Source organism: Homarus americanus, unplaced genomic scaffold (assembly GCF_018991925.1).
Source record: "Homarus americanus isolate GMGI-L3 unplaced genomic scaffold, GMGI_Hamer_2.0 scaffold6845, whole genome shotgun sequence".
NCBI classification, from domain to species: domain Eukaryota; kingdom Metazoa; phylum Arthropoda; class Malacostraca; order Decapoda; family Nephropidae; genus Homarus; species Homarus americanus.
Window position 1 is genome coordinate 208,589 of NW_024723872.1, and position 20,046 is coordinate 228,634.

The window sequence follows — 20,046 nt, forward strand, 5'->3', positions numbered from 1 at the left end:
AGGGAAGGAGGGGCGCCAAATACCTCCTTTTCAGCAGTGTTGGATTTTCTCAAACTTCGGGATCAGGTGTAGGATCGCCACGCATCCTTCAGGAATCCTTCACGGTGTCTTGGCTATTCAGAGTGCCGTCCGCCCGCCGCCCACAAGCCAATACCAGCCACGTCCACACAGGAAATTACTCTTCCGCCTGCGATGGATTCCTGTCAATCCCGTCCGCCTTTACTACTTTGCCGTCACTCTCCTCCACCTGTTCTGTTTTTCCCGTCACTTCCGCCTATTAGTTGTATTTTTTCCGTCAGTCGTGTCCAACGCTTCATTTGCGTCAGTTTCGTTTAGCTGTTCTTGACGGCTGTCAGTCCTGTCTAGCTGCTCTATACGACTGTCAATCCTGTCTAGCTGCTCTATACGACTGTCAATCCTGTGTAGCTGCTCTATACGACTGTCAGTCCTGTCTAGCTGCTCAATATGGCTGTCAGTCCTGTCTAGCTGCTTAATATGACTGTCAGTCCTGTCTAGCTGCTCAATATGGCTGTCAGTCCTGTCTAGCTGCTCAATATGGCTGTCAGTCCTGTCTAGCTGCTTAATATGACTGTCAGTCCTGTCTAGCTGCTCAATATGGCTGTCAGTCCTGTCTAGCTGCTTAATATGGCTGTCAGTCCTGTCTAGCTGCTCTATACGACTGTCAGTCCTGTCTAGCTGCTCAATATGGCTGTCAGTCCTGTCTAGCTGCTTAATATGACTGTCAGTCCTGTCTAGCTGCTCTATACGACTGTTAGTCCTGTCTAGCTGCTCTATACGACTGTCAATCCTGTCTAGCTGCTCGATATGGCTGTCAGTCCTGTCTAACTGCTCTATACGACTGTCAATCCTGTCTAGCTGCTTAATATGGCTGTCAGTCCTGTCTAGCTGCTCAATATGGCTGTCAGTCCTGTCTAGCTGCTCTATACGACTGTCAGTCCTGTCTAGCTGCTCTATACGACTGTCAATCCTGTCTAGCTGCTTAATATGGCTGTCAGTCCTGTCTAACTGCTCTATACGACTGTCAATCCTGTCTAGCTGCTTAATATGGCTGTCAGTCCTGTCTAGCTGCTCAATATGGCTGTCAGTCCTGTCTAGCTGCTTAATATGGCTGTCAGTCCTGTCTATCTCCTTTATACAGCTATCAGCCTTGTCTAGCTGTTCTATACGGCTGTCAGTCCTATGTCTTTGGCTGTCAGTTCTCTCCTATCTGCTCAATATGGACGCCAGTCTTGAGCTAATTACCTAAGGTTCTTAACTTTTGTCCTCCAGGATTGAGATTGATGAATAAAAATGAAGTTGATGATCCGTATTAAGGAGAATGGATAGATTTTCACAGCCTTTCACTTTTTATTCATTTCTTTATTGTCATTAATTATATTCTCCAGCGTTTATTGTAATTTGTTTTTAATTTATATTTATTCTTATCCGTATTTTAATTTCTTAGTTGTGATGTATCTATTTTTTTTTATTTTAATTTCTTTCTATTCATATCTTTATTGCCATCATTTTCCACTTTATTGTCTTTATTGTATTTTTTCCTTTAAAACTCATTATAACAATTTAATATATCTTTAGTTTTTGGCTGTTATATCCGGGTTATAGTCACGGATTTCCTATAACACAACCTTTCTTTATTGACTGCCAAAATAAACTCACTTTTTTTCATATATTTTTTCCCCCCGACATTGAGTTTTTATTTAGTTTATCCTCTTATATGGAGCGTTTTAATCCTATTCCAATATTCATTTTATCCAGGTTATATATTTTTGTCATTTAATTGAAAATATATTAAAGTTTGAGTGGAAAGAGCTCAAGCGAGGTGAAATATGCTGTTAATTTTGGTCTTGTCTCAATAGTGTGTGTGTGTGTGTGTGTGTGTGTGTGTGTGTGTGTGTGTGTTAAGTGAAGGTCGTATAAACATTAATGTAGATGAGGCGGTAAAGAAACGTCATCACATCCTTAACGTTAATCAGATATAAGGTTAGGCTATGCATCCCCTCCTCTCTCCTCTCCCCCCTCCCCTCCTCTTTCCCCTTCCTCTTCTCCCCCTCCTCTTCCTCCCTCTCCCCCTCTTCCTCCTCTCCCCCCACACCTAAGGACCACCAAATACAGTTCACTTTAATTAAAATAGGTTTGAAGAGCATAAACAACGTGGGATCAGGAGACGAGAGAGAGAGCGAGAGAGAGAGAGAGAGAGATACGTATAAGGAAGGTCTTCGAATCCATAATACAGTACAGTGCATCCTCCTACCTTGGGGGGGGTCCTACACTGCTGAACTTCTACACCCTGCAGTTACTTACGATCGTTAAATAGACACACTAACTTGTTACAGAGTCTTGGCCCAATGTAAACCCCGCAGACTTACGGTGTTATCCTCAGGGGCTCCTCAGAGAGTGTCTTGAGGCGTATTACCGTTGTTGTGAACCTTAACTCGAGGGGTTGGGTGAAGTATTGTTCCCTAGGAGTTACAGAATTCGTTTATTTTTCAAGGTGATTCATGGGTTTGTATCGAGGTAGTAATATTAGGATTTGTTTTTTTGTATTGTTTTCAGCTATTGTAGATTTTTTTATTTATTTATGACCTTCAAGTATCGTAGTTTTATTTATTATTTTTTTTTTACTGTAGTCTATTTGTCTGCTTCTTACAACAATAATTTGATCACCTTTCAGCCCCCCTTCCCCTACCTCCTCCTCACCCCCCTCCCCCACCTCCCTCTCACCCCCTTCCCCCACCTCCCTCTCACCCCCTCCCTCCACCTCCCTCCCCCCTCCCCCCTCCCTCCCCCACCTCCCTCCTCACCCCCCTCTCTCCACCTCCTCCCACCCCCTCCCTCCCACCTCCCCCCCCTCCTCCCCTCCCTCCACCTCCTCCCTCCACCTCCCTCACCCCTCCCCTCCACCTCCCTCTCACCCCCTCCTCCACCTCCCTCCACCCCTCCCCATCTCCTCTCACCCCCTCCCCATCTCCTCACCCCCCTCCCCCCATCTCCCTCTCACCCCTCCCCCATCTCCCTCTCACCCCCTCCCCCATCTCCCTCTCACCCCTCCCCCTCCCTCTCATCCTTTCTCTCCACCTCCCTCTCACCCCTCCCCATCTCCCTCTCACCCCTCTCCACCTCCCTCTCACCCCCCTCCCCTCTCCCCCCCTCCCTCTCACCTCCCTCTCACCCCCTCTCTCCCTCCCTCTCACCCCCTCTCTCCCACCTCCCCTCCCCACCCCCTCCCCCACCCCCTCCCTCCCCAATCGATGGCCTTATAGAGCCCAAAACCCAGCTGTTGTGAAGACCATAACATCAAACACTCCTCCTCAATCCCCCCTTTTTTTTTTTAGTCCATGGTATCGAACCTGTGACCCCCCATAAGTTAGGGAACACGTCGAGTTACTCCACCAACACCGCCACGTTTTCTTAAAGAGTAACAAACGATATTATGCTACGAAGTGTCTTTTAATTATGGTCCTTCATTATTTTCTCATTAGTGAGGTAATTTGTAAATTTCCGGGGGAGATGACTCTTCTCATATTAATTACTCGGCTAGTTCATAATGGAGTCTTCATTTTTTGTCAGGCCGCCATCACTGGAGCGTCCTGTTGTCATCACTCCGGCGTCCTCCTGTCTGTCTGTTTGTCTGTGTCTGTCTGTCTCCGTACGTGCGTTGCTGTGCCTTTGTCGGTAAGTACTGTATTTGTCTGTTAATGTATATTCTTCTGTCCGTAAGTCCTTGTGTGTGTTACCGTCTATTCCTGTGACCGTAAATTCGTGTCTGTATAAGGATATTCCTGTATGTGTGCGCGTGTTTTTTCCCAAGATCCAGTCCCACTTTCCTCCACGTGTGTTGTTCATCATCCGTGGCAGCTACAGTGCATGCCAGACGCCCCAACAATATCGGTGGTGAAAATCTAGTAGAAATATTTGCCAATAATAAGAATTCTGCAAATCAGCCCCAGAAAACACCGAAAGTTACGCTGTACAGTATCTTGATTAATGTATATTTGTGCTGTACCTCTGTTAACTTGTCCGTCCGTCCAAAATTCCCGATTCTTAAATAATCTGAAAAACACTTGGCGGATCGTTGTGAAATCTAGTATGTACCTTTATTGTGATGTATATCTTGACTAAGGTTGATGTTTAACAAATTTCACCTGTGTCATCAGTAAATGGTGTCCTTGTTGGATTAGTTAAGCGTGTCAGGATACTTAAATGTCAATAGCCTAAGGACTGACGACACCACCATTATGATGTCGATACCTTGTGAAAAACTCTGTACCTCTACCTATACACTTGTACCCGCACCATATACCTATACACTTGTACCCGCACCATATACCTATACACTTGTACCCGCACCATATACCTATACACTTATACCCGCACCATATACCTATACACTTATACCCGCACCATATACCTATACACTTATACCCGCACCATATACCTATACACTTATACCCTATACTTATACCCGCACCATATACCTATACGCACCATATACCTATACACTTATACCCGCACCATATACCTATACACTTATACCCGCACCATATACCTATACACTTATACCCGCACCATATACCTATACACTTATACCCGCACCATATACCTATACACTTATACCCGCACCATATACCTATACACTTGTACCCGCACCATATACCTATACACTTATACCCGCACCATATACCTATACACTTATACCCGCACCATATACCTATACACTTATACCCGCACCATATACCTATACACTTATACCACCCGCACCATATACCTATACACTTATACCCGCACCATATACCTATACACTTATACCCGCACCATATACCCTGCACAAGTGTTTGTGTATGTCCTTCAAACAAAGGTGTCAACATTCTCAAAAAATCCTCCACCCATTAGAATATTCTCCCTCATTCTCCCTTTGATTTAGTTAACGTTAAGAGACCAAACCCCACTGACAGTTTTTAAGTCACGTTGCAAATTTTGACGTTACGATATTTTAGGAAGGGTATTTGGTTCTGAAGCTTAAAGCGAGGCTGTTTGATGCGTCCTCACGTCTCCAGTAAGGGGGAAAATTTAACCTTACAAACTGTTGAAAACCCGAAGCCTCGAACCTGAAACTCTTACTCGCTCCCTCACCCGGTTGCTCAGATATATGTAGATACAAAACACTTGTCGGGCCGTGTAAAGGGCGGGGCATTGATATCCTTGCTTGTGTGTGTGTGTGTTTTTTTGGGTATTTCCCACGAGTGATTTATTCAGCAGGTGTATGGATGAGTGAGGCGAGTGAGTGAAGGGGGTTGTGAGTGGCAGCAGGAACAGTCGGCAGCGTACAAGATAAAGATTTATTAGGATTCTTCTATAAAGAGAATTCGAGGGTTAGGAAGGATTGATAGGACCGAAATGGAGATGAATTTCCTGGAGGAGGCTGCAGTGCGTTATGGGGTGGGGGGGGAGAAGAGAGGAGGGGTGATGTGGAGGAGGCTGGGGGTTAGGGGGGGTAGAAGGGGGATGTAGGAGGCTGGGGTTAGGGGGAGAAAGGGGATGTGGTGGAGGCTGGGGGTTAGGGGAGAGAAGGGGTGATCTGGAAGAGGCTGTGGGTTAAGAAAGGGGAACGGAATCTGGAGAAGTCTATAGATTAAGGGGGGAGGGGGAGAAAGGGCAGGGGAGGGGATGGGATCTGGAGAGGTAAGTGGAAGGAGGGGGGAAGACAAGGGAGACGGGATCTAGAGGAGGCTGTGGGTTAAGGAAGGAGGGGGAAGGGGTAGGGGATGTGGGTAAGAAGGTAAGTGGAGGAAGGTTAGGGGGAGGGAGGGGAGGTATTGAGGAACGAAGGGAAGTCTCGGGAAGAAATGGATTAAAAGGAGGTGATGGTCGGCGGGCGGCGGTGATAGAGGACGTAGTGGTCTGGTCCGGACACGTCTTAGAGAATGGATGAGGGATCGGTGAGAGAGATTGAGGAAGGAAGGAAGGAAGGAAGGAAGGAAGGAAGGGACGAAAGAAAGAAATGGAGAAAATAAAAAGAACGAAATAAATAGTATGATCAGATAAAGAGAGAGATGGGGGTGAGGTGGAAAAAAAATGCGAGGCAGATGGAGATTTATAGATAAGTAAAGATAGGCACAAACTGAATATGAAAATAAATGGAGAGAAAGAACACCAAAGAGAGAAATGCTGAAGTAGATAGGAAAAAATGATAGGAAAAATTGGATTAGAAAAAAAAAAGATAGTTGGAGAGAGAGAGAGAGAGAGAGAGAGAGAATGTTTAACTATTTAACATTTGAGGAACAGTGGCAGACTGGCTCGACAACACACCAACTTCAGTCTATCTTCTTGTCACCGAGGATTCTCTCTCTCTCTCTCTCTCTCTCTCTCGGTTACGTCTGATAGGTGATGACTCCCTCGGTGTGGTCCTTCCTTCCTTCCTTCCTTCCTTCCTTTTTATTTCTCATCTCTCTTTTTCTTACCCATCTCATTCCTCTCCCTCATTCTCGTTCTCTTTTTCTCACTCTCTTATATTTTCGTCTCTCTCTCTCTCTGACAAACGATGGCCCTGCTGAGTCATCAATGCTCGTCTTGCCTCTCCTGCCCTTTCAATCTCTCTCTCATTTATTCAGTGCTCCTTGCCTCTCTAAAGTAAATGGTGCTCCTCTCTCTCTAAAGTAAATGGTGCTCCTCTCTCTCTCTCTCTCTCTAAAGTAAATGGTGCTCCTCTCTCTCTCTCTCACCCCGCTGGCTCACGTCTGACAAACGATGGCTCCCGCGGTGTCATCAATCTCGCTGATGGATCGCCGCACCAAAGAGCTTGAAAAGAAAATTCACGATTTGTTTGAATGATGGCCTCAGCTTGTCGTCAATGGTGGCAGTGGCAGTTGTGGTAGTGGTGGTAGGTATTTGGTTAGGTAGTGTGAGGGGGTACTTAACGATGGTGGTTACTGCAGGAGGTATTTAAACGATGGTGGTAGGTATTAGGTCAGGTATAGTGAGGGGCACTTATCGATGGTAGTGGTGGTGGTATTATTTAAACGATGGCTGGTTGTTGTGGTAGTGTGGCAGGTAGGGGTACTTAACGATGGTGGTTGTGGTAGTGATGGTAGTTGTGGTAGGTCAGAAAAGGGTAGGTATACTAATGGTGATGAAAATGGTAGTTATGGTAGTTTAGTTTTTTGGGGAGGTATAGATTGTAATTATCATGGTAATTATGGAAGTTAAAGACAGTATTTTATTGCAATTATGGTGATTGTCATTAATGGTAGCAATGGAAACTTATACATGGTCACGAGTCGTACTAATGGTAGCAATGGAAACTATCAATGGTAACTGGTCACTTGTTCTAATGGTAGTAATGGAAACTAATGGTAGATGGTCACTTTTTCTAATGGTAGTAATGGAAACTATCAATGGTAAATGGTTACGTGTCGTTCTAATGGTAGCAATGGAAACTAATGGTAAATGATCACAAGTTGTTCTCATGGAAACTGTTAATGATTACGAGTAGCAATGGAAACTGATAAATGGTAACGAGTGGTTAGGGATGATAGGAATGGTAATAGTGGCATTTATGGAAATCATGGTTGGTTATGGTTCCATCACAGAGTGAGTTTGATAGGGTGGGAAAAATGGGATGTCAAACACAGATGTTCTAAAATAAATAGATGTCTGTAGCCTTGTGGTTGTGTCATACGTGTGGATATAACTCGCTTATTTATTTATTTTTGTTTATATTATTATTATTATTATTATTGTTGTTGTTGTTGTTATTATTATTATTATTATTATTATTATTGTTGTTGTTATTATCATTATTATTATCATTATTGTTGTTGTTATTTTCATTGTATTTATTATAATTATTTTGTGGAAGAATTTTTAAGCGATATTTGTTTTAGAAATTATTATTGTTGTTATTATTATTATTATTATTATTAGTAGTAGTAGTAGTAGTAGTATGTTATTACCATTTGTTACTTTACTCTTATTAATAATGTTGGTTTTTAGTGATTGTTATTATTATTTTAGTTTTACAATTATTATCATTCTAATTGTTATAATTATCATTGCTATTACAGTATTTGCATTATTATAAATATAAGATCACTTGTATAGCATAATCTTGACACACAGGGTGACTCAGGTAGTCAGGGAAGTCACAGAGAAGTCAAAACATTCATTATTACAAGGAAAAGCCAATGAATTTTCCTAAATGACTCAAATATCTTGGGGAGGGAAAAACGTCGGGGGAAAAATAGATGAGTGTTTGTAGCGAGATGACAGCTTATGACTCACGCTCAGCTGATGACAACAACATGAAGTATTTGTACCAAGAGATGGGAAGTATATCACTACATTAACTGAAACTACGGGTGAGAAATATGGAGTTCTGGAATTATTGAGAGAAGGTGAATCTCTTGCTCATGAACTGGTTGGATTTCAACGAGGATCCTGCACTTACTTAGATGGTTCGTTCGTCATAAAGGTTTTCCCAATAGTGTAGTTCTCCCTCTTTGGAAGTACTCTATAACTGTGCTTGGTTCCCGAGATACACCAAGGAATGTAAATTGACTCAGACGTCCAAACTAGTCCTGGCAGTTAGACACCTCACTTACCAAGAGAGATTAGGAAGTATTGCCTACAGTTTATACTTCAGAAGTGCAAGGGCTGGGTTATTACAAGTTTATAAGGTCCTTAAAGGGCATTACTCAGTTAAATATACATATCTAATGCTAGTGGATGGCCAACCCACTTGAAGTGAGGTCACGGTGTGGAGTTAAGGAATTAAACTATCATTACAGAAAATTGTCGGAGGTAACTTTTGGGGCAGTAAAAGTTGTGAACTCTTGGGATAACCTGCCAGAGAACGTCAAGTCCTTATTAGGTGATTTAAGGGTTAAGTGGGAGAGCTACGCGGCTTACAATGGCACTGAATGTGAGCTCTTTTAAAACCACACTTGGTCAACACCAACACAAGCAAATGTTCAGGTGCAGTCAAAATCCTGTATACATGCCCAGTACTCTTCATGTTATTATTATTATTATTATTATTATTATTATTGTTATTATTATCATTGTTGTTATTATTATTATTATTATAACTTATCTTTTTATTATTTTTATTATTATCATTGTTATTATTATTGTTATTGTTACTATTATTATTATTATTATTATTATTATTATTATTATTATTATTATTGTTGTTGTTGTTGTTGTTGTTGTTGTTGTTGTTGTTGTTGTTGTTGTTGTTGTTACTGTTATTATTATTACTATTATTATTATTAAACCTGCCAGCTAATTATCGCCAGTACATGACACGTATCAATGAAATATTTTCTGTGAATTCAACAAGAGTGTAATCAGGTATGAAAATATAATTAGTTGATTTGCATTTGAATAATTACGACAGGATCTTGTTTGGCTGTTTTAACGAGGCTGTTCAAGTATGATTGATTTGCTCTTTGTTGTTCTCTATTTTTTTGGTATTTTTTTAATCCTTCGTTGGAATTTTAATTTAGAATGTAGAGATTTTTAATTTTATTAATTTTGTTATTTTTATTTTTATATTTGTAGGTTCGTGAGAGAGAAAGAGAGAGAGAGAGAGAGAGAGAGAGAGCTACTGATTTCCTGCTTTACTTCAGCTTTTCCATTCCAGGATGATGATCATCATCTCAGCTTGTGTGAACTCTCGCTTCCCTATGACACTGTGACGTTATATTAGTTGCTCCCTGGCACTGTAACATCACAACATTCTCCACCTGGCACTGTAACACCATAAAATTCTCTCCTTGGCACTATAACATCACCGCAATCTTTCCCTGCCACTGTAACATCACAACATTCTCCACCTGGCACTGTTACATGACAACATTCTCCCCCTGGCACTCTTACATGACAACATTCTCCCCTCTTGGCACTGTAACATGACAACATTCTTCCCCTGGCACTGTAACTTCACAACATTCTCCCCCTGGCACTCTTACATGACAACATTCTTCCCCCTAGCTCCGGAACATCACAACATTCTCCCCCTGGCACTGTAACTTCACAACATTCTCCCCTGGCACTGTAACATCACAACATTCTGGCACTGTAACATCACAACATTCTCCCTGGCACTCACAACATTCTGGCACTGTAACTTCACAACACTCTCCCTGGCACTGTAACTTCACAACATTCTCCCTGACACTGTAACATCACAACATTCTCCTGAACTGTGACATCACAACATTCTCCCCTGGCACTAACATCACAACATTCTTCCCTGGCACTGTAACTTCAAACATTCTCCTGGCACTGTAACTTCACAACATTCTCTGGCACTGTAATCTACAACATTCTCCCCTGACACGTAACATCACAACATTCTCCCCTGGCACTGTAATCTCACAACATTCTCCCTGGCAATGTAACATTACAACATTCTCTCCCTGGCACTGTAACTTCACAACATTCTCCCTGGCAATGTAACATCACAACATTCTCTGGCAATGTAACATCACAACATTCTCCCTGGCACTGTAACATCACACCATTCTCCCCTGGCACTGTAACTTCACAACATTCTCCCGGCAATGTAACATTACAACATTCTCTCCTGGCACTGTAACTTCAACATTCTCTGGCAATGTAACATCACAACATTCTCCCTGGCAATGTAACATCACAACATTCTCCCCCTGGCACTGTAACATCACACCATTCTCCCACTGTAACTTCACAACATTCTCCCCTGGCAATGTAACATCACAACATTCCCTGGCACTGTAACATCACAACATTCTCCCCCCTGGCACTGTAACATCACAACATTCCCCCCCTGGAACTCTTACATGACAACATTCTCCCCCTGGCAATGTAACATCACAACATTCTCCCCCGGTAACATCATTAAAACACTCAGGTACTTCCATCATTAAATATTTCTGGCACTATTACATCATATTAGTCCCATCACACGTGTGTGGAGAGAACCGTGTCTAGTTAATGTACCGCCTGTTCAATTTTGTTGCCTTTTTATATTTTCTCGCCATCTTTTTTTTTTAATATTGTCGCCAGCTTTTTTTAGTTATGTAATTTAAATTTTTTTTATTATTTTGGTCACCATTTTTTATTTTGGGTTGCCATTTTTTTTGCCATTTTTTCTCCTTTTGTCGCCATTTTTTGTATTTTTGGTCGTTGTTTTTTATTTTATTTATTTATTTTTATTTTGGTCGACATTTTTTCTTCATTTTTTTGCAATATTTTAATTTCCTTGCCATTTTCATTGAGTTTTTTCTTACGTTAGCGATACATTCTTACTTACCCTATTACGAGAGGAGTTATTTACCCTAGAACCTTCCTAGACACAAAGCCCCAGGGAGGACAAACATTCAGTCCAGAGCTTTTTTTTTTTTTTTTTGACCGAGTCCCCACATATATGACCAAAGTTAAGGGCATTAACCAGTCTAAAGCGGCAGGATATGAGACACAATAGATATTTTGATCCTCGATGATTTAGCTGTGAACGTTTCGGTATGGCCCCGTTTTTTTTTTTTTTAAACCAAATTTACCTCCGTCTATCAATTTGGCTATGGCCGCCCACACACACAGTAAGTTTAACAGTTTTACAGCATGGAGATATATTTATTTTCATTATTTATTTATATTATATATTATATATATATATATATATATATATATATATATATATATATATATATATATATATATATATATATATATATATATATATATATATATATACAGTATATATATTAATATATAATATATATATATATATTTTTTTTTTAGACAAAGTTAACCCTAAATTCACCGGGCCAGATGATCCGCTCTGCTCTGATCCGCGGCGACGGACATATAAAAGACCGCTTGGGAACTACCATCTGACCCCCCAGACTCCTGACCGAGGTATAGGGAGGAGCAGCACTGCCACTCACTCATGATCAGGCCCGTCCTTTGGGGGAGGGGGGGGGGGAACAGGGGCGACCGCCCGGGGCCCCGCTCGTGTGGGGGCCCCGCGGGGCCCAGCACTAGACCCAGTGACCTCGGACACATTACCTGTTGACTGGTTAATCTGACCTAACGTCTTACGCCACCATCGCAACCGTGACCTTGCCATCCATAGTGACAGTCCCATGGGGGTTGGTGGGGGTGGGGTCCTCTGACCGCATAATCTGATTCCATAATCCATTGCACTCCACTCCACACAGCCAATCCACCAGGGTCAGTAACCAGTGAGATCAGGTTGTGTCCTGTCCTGTGAGCTGTGACTCTGCCTTTTGATTATCCCCAGTTGACAGACGGCTTGGGTCAGTCAACCTCCACGTGTATATATTGTGTAATATTCTGTCTCTGACATTACCAATTGAGAAGGGCTCGTGATGGGCCGAAACTGTGTTGGTGTTTAAAATAAACTTTAAGTCTCCATGAAGTGTGGTTTTCTACCTTCATATATATATATATATATATATATATATATATATATATATATATATATATATATATTATTTTATTTTATTTATTTATATTTTCTGGGGCCCCGCAGTGGCTGAGTTGCCCCGGGCCCCGCACCCTCCAAGGGACGGCCCTGCTCATGATGATCCTGACCATAAAAGAACGACGCCTGTGTTGACTCGGTATGTGTGTGAACGTTTGACTGGCGTAGTTCTTGTGTAGGTTTGTTAAAGCATCTTAATTTGCACTCCCTCGAGAGACGTAGAGTGAGGGGCGATATGATAGAGGTGTATAAATGGAAGTCAGGGCAGAACAAAGGGGACATTACAAAGGTACTCAAACTATCCAACCAGGGGCGAACTCGTAACAATGGTTTTAAATTAGACAAATTTAGATTTAGGCGGGAAATAGGTAAACACTGGTTTGGAAACAGAGTGGTGGATGAATGGAACAAGTTATCAAATATCATCATTAACTCGAATACGCTGAATAGCTTCAAACATAGGTTGGATGCTTATATGAGCAATAGGGGTTGGGTGTAAACGGGACTGCCCAGTATGGGCCAATAGGCCCGCTGCAGTTTCCTCCATTCTTATGTTTAATTCTTATGTTATTGTTAGGCGAGAGAGAGAGAGAGAGTTCATAGTCCCTTCCTCCTCAAAAAAAAAAAGTTTGGAACTAATCACGTTTGAAACCAAAACGTCCAGAATCAACAACGTTTCAATCACATCCTAAAATAACGTCCATATCTATAAAAAAAATAAAAAATAAAAATAAAAAAAATATAAAAAAATATCAACGGCCCACAAAAAAATTGTAGCCAATAAAAAAAGTAGGTGTGGGGGGGGGGGCTTCCCCCAAACAGATAAGTTCTCCATAGGTGACATATCCTTCGCCAAACCATCTTTATCTCCGCTAGAGCCATTGGACCAGAAACACTACAGGAGAGATGTAGGACGTAGTGAAGACTTGGTCACGCCTGTCTCCTCTAACTGACGGAGCTGCGTGTTGATGGCCAAGGTGTATGGATCAATGAGAAGTGTCCTGCTTGTGAGCTTCCCGGGATATGTACTGTACTCTTCTCTCTTATGCTGTCTCTCTCTCTCTCTTTCTCTGTTTGTTGAGTGAGTCTCTCTCTCCTGTATTTTTCTTTGTACCGGGAATCTTTTATTTTTCTCTCTGCACCGCGAATATTTCTTCTTCTTTCTTTATCTGTTCCTTTAATATACAGTATTCCTCCCTTTCTTTTTCTTCCTCAGTTCCGTGAACCTTTCATTTTCTTTACCATTAATCTTTTTCTGTCGCTCTCACTTTTACTCGTCTCTCTAATGCCCCCAGTTTCCTTCTCTTAGTATTTCCTCTGTGTTGCTGTTTAAGTCTCATCTCTCTTTTTCTCCCTCTCCGTCTCACAATCGCAGTGTGGATCAAGGTAGTTGACCTTTTCCCCCCTGGCCAACCGTGAACTTTATAAAGACCAATTTAGGACCACCGTGACCTTCAGGACCGTGAAATATTTAGCGTGGTGTGTGGTGGTGATTCTCACTGCTACTGAGCACGGTAAATAAGAGACAAGGAGATAAATGGGTAACACGGCACACAACACGCTCACAATATATATAATATATATATATATATATATATATATATATATATATATATATATATATATATATATATATATATATATATATATATATATATATATATACACACACACTTAACGATATAACAAATACTGAACATATAAAGTAAATTAGATATTTTTTGTTATGGCGACTTTCAGAATATTTTAAAAAGCGACACAAACTGAGGAGGTTCAGCCGTGAGAGTTAATTGCCTCTGTATAACAAGTCTCTTAAACAAAATGTATTGTGTTCGCGACTGGCCAACTAGAACCCAGCCTTAATGGGGCCCCAGCGTAACCTAACCTAACCCAATCCATCCTAACTGTGAAAAATTGCCGCTGGGGCGCAATCTTGATGGTTAAAGAAAATGGAACCTACATTACGAGACGGAAACTACATTAAAACAATACAACTTTGGTGGCCACCCTTGTCAGAGTTGCCAACTTAGCGACTTTGTAGCTAGATCTAGAGCTTTTTGTTTTTTTCTAGCGACATTTTAGAGCGATTTGCTGCTTGTCGCAAATCTAGAGATATCCACAGAAATCTAGCGACTTTCTGGATACTTTTGGACTGTCCATGAAAACTCAGTTTTCCTAATTTCGAGCCATAAAATATAGCAACGGGGTTACAGGGACAATAAATAATAAGAAAAGTTTAATACATTTGAACGGGTCGTGGTACAGAAGGAGGGACACGTCTATTTCCTGATCACTTGATGTCAGCCCGTCCATGGCTAATGTTGCCGTGTCGTCATTTATTTGTCTATTACCTTCGCCTTTGTAGCACCTGGGTAACTTACCTTTTTGTCAGATATGCAATATGAATTCATTAATACGCTAAATTTTAAAGAATATTAGCAAAACATCTTATAGAATTAATTCTATCAAGCCTGCGTGGTTCCAAACTTCTCATACGCGTCCACCATGGGTGACCCATAGACTCCATACAGTTGCCCCGCAAGTCGACCTGTGGAGGCATACAGTTACAAGATATCTGCACGAGAACCTGAACCACGCACTTCACATGCTTCCAGCTCTACAGTTGTTCACACTGCCGACGACTACGAAGAGGACTGGGATGCAATTACTATTGAATAATAGGTAAGTGTGCACATTAAACTTTAAAAAAAATATTTTTATTTTTACATAATGCATTTTATTTATACTCCGTCCATTATGAAAATATTATTTGCATCAAATCACTGAAGGGGGGGAATAATAGCTAGCGACTTTTCATGGAAGATTTAGCTACTTTTAGGTACCAGCCTAGCGACATTTGAAAATCCGAGTTGGCAACCCTGATTCCTTGTCCTCCCCAGCTACATACGTGTAATAGACTGAGGCCACAAAGAAGACACGTATACTGTTAATTAAAGACAGCTCTAGGAGTAAGGTTTAATGTTATGTTTAGTGTGGCAGCTTGGCCTTATCAGTGCGTGGCCAGGATGAGGTACTGTTGTGTTGCCAGAACCAAATCCTCGCATTATTGGGCGTAGTTTGGATGATGGGTTGGATTGGGTAAGGTTTGGTTGGGTTGGGGAAGGCTGGGCTGGGTTGGGTAACTCTTCCGGGTCTAAGTGTCATAGCATACAGTAAAAGCTGTCAATATTGATCCATGGTGCGTCTAGGTACAGTCACTCAAGAAAAACAACTATCTATACTTGGGGTGATCGATGAGTTTCAGAATGAACACTACGACTCCCGTTGTCTCGATAGGCTTGTCAAAAGCCTTCATCCGTTGTCATATTTTATCAATACAATTTTGTATAGATATATTTTTATTTTTTTGGGGAGTGACTATATGATAAAGCGGAATACTTTCTTGTATGTTGTAGCTGACAAAGTAATATGGATAGATAGATATATTGATAAAAGATGAAAAAGAAAGAAATGAGTGCACAGAAAATGAAAATTAGGTATGAAGAAAAAATATCTCCCCATTATTTACGATCCCATCTTGACATTTGACATATTCATCCATTATGTTGTCTTCAGTGTTGGTAAATAATTAATGAAACACAAAAGTAGTGACAAGATAGATGAAGATAAAAGAAGAAAAAGAAGACAAATGTATAATAGAAGGTGAGGAAAACACTATACTGTGACGTTCGTATTTTATTTTTTTATTTATATCTTCATCGCTGTTTTATATTTGCTGAGAACAGAAGCACTAGTGATGAACCAGAGACTAATAATAGTAACAGTAATAATAATAAACAATAAATAATAATAATGAGCAAAAGAGATTATATATACAGGTACAGTATTGACTGTTTTAGCCTGGTGGGTGATGCGGGTCTAGTCCAGTTTCTCTCAGCAGATCACGTGAAGATTAGCTCTCCTGCTTATTTCACCCTATGTTTAAACACTAACCTAACTTAACCTAGCTAACTAACCTAACCAACTAGAATAACCTAACTTAACCTAGCTAACTAACCTAACTAACTAACCTAACTAACTAGACTAACCTAACTTAACCTAGCTAACTAACTAGAATAACCTAACTTAACCTAGCTAACTAGCCTAACTAACTAGAATAACCTAACTTAACCTAGCTAACTAACCTAACTAGACTAACCTAACTTAACCTAGCTAACTAACCTAACTAGACTAACCTAACTTAACCTAGCTAACTAACCTAACTAACTAGAATAACCTAACTTAACCTAGCTAACTAACCTAACTAACTAGAATAACCTAACTTAACCTAGCTAACTAACCTAACTAGACTAACCTAACTTAACCTAGCTAACTAACTAGACTAACCTAACTTAACCTCGCTAACTAACCTAACTAACTAGACTAACCTAACTTAACCTCGCTAACTAACCTAACTAACTAGACTAACCTAACTTAACCTAGCTAACTAACCTAACTAACTAGACTAACCTAACTTACCCTAGCTAACTAACCTAACTAACTAGACTAACCTAACTTACCCTAGCTAACTTAACCTAACTAACTAGACTAACCTAACTTAACCTCGCTAACTAACCTAACTAAACTAACTAGACTAACCTATCCTAATCTAACTAACCTAATCCTTCCAGTTAATGTTATGGTGTTTAATCTTCAGGTGAAATATCCTTAGGGGGGGCTAATCTTCATCTGATCCTTTACCACTAACTGAATGACTGGCCACCAACCCAACTCGCGTGCACACATACACACACACTCAGAGGTATTATTCTATTACTGGTACAGTATAATATGCAATTAAGTAATTTGTACTCATCCACAAGACGTGAAAATCATTCTCCCCGTGTAAGATTGATACTCACTCCCTGGTTGGCTGGCTGATTGGTTGGTTGGCTGACTGTTGGTTGGCTGACTGGTTGGTTGGTTGGTTGGCTGGCTGACTGTTGGTTGGCTGTCTGGTTGGTTGGTTGGTTGGCTGGCTGACGTTGGTTGGTTGGCTGGCTGGCTGGCTGACTGACTTGTTGGTTGGTTGGCTGACTGTTGGTTGGCTGACTGGTTGGTTGGCTGGCTGGCTGACGTTGGCTGGCTGGCTTGTTGGTTGGCTGACTGGTTGGTTGGTTGGTTGATTGGTTGGCTGACTGGTTGGTTGGCTGGTTAGTTGGTTGGAGGTAAACATTGAGCCAAGTCACGGTTAATACCAGTCACGTTAATTCCAGTCACGGTTAATTCCAGTCACGGTTAATAGCAGTCACTTAATTCCAATCACGGTTAATTCCAATCCCATTTTAATTCCCATCACTGTTAAGTCCAAGCACGGTTAATTTGGTGTCATGAAATAGTGGTTTGACCTATCGAGTATTATATATCACGGTTAACTCTTGTATTGGTGACGGTTAATTGCACAATGGCTCAACAGTAAATCACGGTAATTCGAGTCATGTTATTGATTGAATCACGGATAACCACATCAGTATTGTTGTTTCATTTTGACATTGACAAATTCATTCATTCCTGTGCCTTTATTTTCACCACACTGTTGATAATTAGTACTAAGAATAAGTGAAACAAAGGGAGAGTGATAAAGGGGAAGAGAGAGAGAGAGTGAGTGATAAAGAGAGAGAATTATCGGTAATCTTTTATTTTCGGTGACATAATGGTTTTAATTATTATTTTTTTTGTTTCATTAACTTTTATCATATCCCGTTCTTCTTCTTTATTATTATTGGTATTATTATTATTATCGTTGTTACTATTCTTACTACTACTACTGTTATCATTTTTATTACTATTATTACATTATTAGTAGTAGTATTAATTTTATATAAACATACTTAGTTGGTCAAAATAAAACACTGGCTACGTACACTTACACTCTGTGCGCTTGGCTAATAATCACTGCATGTTTCATCTTTTAAAAACTCTGAAATTAATAACTCAGCGTCAAAGCGCAGTCGGTGTTGTGACTCAAACATTTATTTATGTGTCCATTGGAGTGTATGAAATAAACATGTTAAAATGTTTGTTTGTAGTTCTATGCTTCCACTAAACACTGTTGGAAAATTGTGTTATGAGTATAGTCTTTTAAGAGTATATAGACTGTGTGTGTAGAACAAAAATACACACACACACACACACACACACACACACACACACACACACACACACACACACCAATTACGGTACATACTCGTATATAGAGTATACATGTATATACTGTAGACACACACACACACACACACACACACACACAGATGCGATAAATCGTGCCCTCAGGCAATAAAAAGATACCCCAAAAGCCCAAACATTCAGTCATTTATGAATGCTCATAATCCTCACCAATTTCACGCACTGACGAACGCGCTGCCCATTTTTCATACTAAACACTCTCTCGTTATACACACAGTGAAAAGCTATATATATATTTTTTTTTAATATATATCCGTACTGACACTTTTTACCTTCCAGTTTTAAACATTTGGGGTGACACTTTTTCACTTTTTGTTGATTAAAGTACGAGTGTTTTTATTTAGTTAGAGTACGAAATAGGTTAATACCGGGATGGTGTGTGTGTGTGTGTGTGTGTGTGTGTGTGTGTGTGTGTGTAGTTAGGGAATAAAGGTTAAGAGAATAGATTTCGTGAAGTTTCTCTCTTTTTCACTCTCTCGCTCAGTATTGACTCACTGACTCCTCCTTTACCTACTTCTCTCTCTCTCTGAATTTATCGCTACCTTACATTTTCTTTGTGTTTATTTCTCTGTCTGTCTGTCTGTCTGTCTCTTTCTCTGTTATTTCTTGTGAGTCTTTGTTATTAATTTTACTTCCGCTTCAGCATCTCATTATCTCCTCCTCCTCCCCCCTTCATCATCCTCCTCTCCCCTTCATCCTTCTCGTCCTATCTCCCCTCCTCTTCCCCATCATTGCGGTACAAGAACTACACAGACACAAGGGGATGAAGACTGAGCCACCATTACTGCCTCTTTTACCGACACAGACACAGTACAGACGCAGCACAGACACAATACAGACGGCACAGAGACAAGTATAAAAACACCTGCACTCCACTACCACCTGTCTCTCTCACCGACACACACACACGTAGTAACTGTCGACCCAGGTAGTCAGTGTCGACACCATTGTTAACATCAGGCCAATTAGACGTTTTTATTTTGCCGGGTATGTTTGCTTTTGGCCGGAAACTCTCTCTTTCACTCACTGGGTTTTGGTGGATTACTCTCCGTGGTTAAAAATATATTACATGTAGAGACAGACAGACAGACAAAGAGAGACAGACAGACAGACAAAGAGAGACAGACAGACAGACAAAGAGAGACAGACAGGCAGACAGAGAGCGAGAGAGAGATATTGACAGTGGGCTATGTATTTTTTTTTCTGCAGTGTATATGCTTGAAGGTTACAGCAGTCATTTATTTTTTCAGCTCTTCAACACCGTGTACAGAAGACCTACAATGGTGTGCGTAGAGTGTGGATAATCATTATGGTATAGTTGTTTGAGGTAACTAGCTGTTAATCTTTTAGCA

At 40.8% G+C, this 20,046-nt stretch overlaps 1 protein-coding gene across 1 annotated transcript in view; it reads right to left on the minus strand.

Annotated features, from left to right (window-relative positions):
- Nucleotides 1-264: 264 nt before the first annotated feature.
- LOC121863982 (protein starmaker-like) overlaps nt 265-20,046 on the minus strand; it is a 98,392-nt gene continuing 78,610 nt past the window's right edge. Inside the window, exon 4 of the mRNA XM_042362845.1 lies at nt 265-1,176. Coding sequence (XP_042218779.1) covers nt 265-1,176 — 912 coding nt within the window. The remainder of the gene's footprint in view (nt 1,177-20,046) is intronic.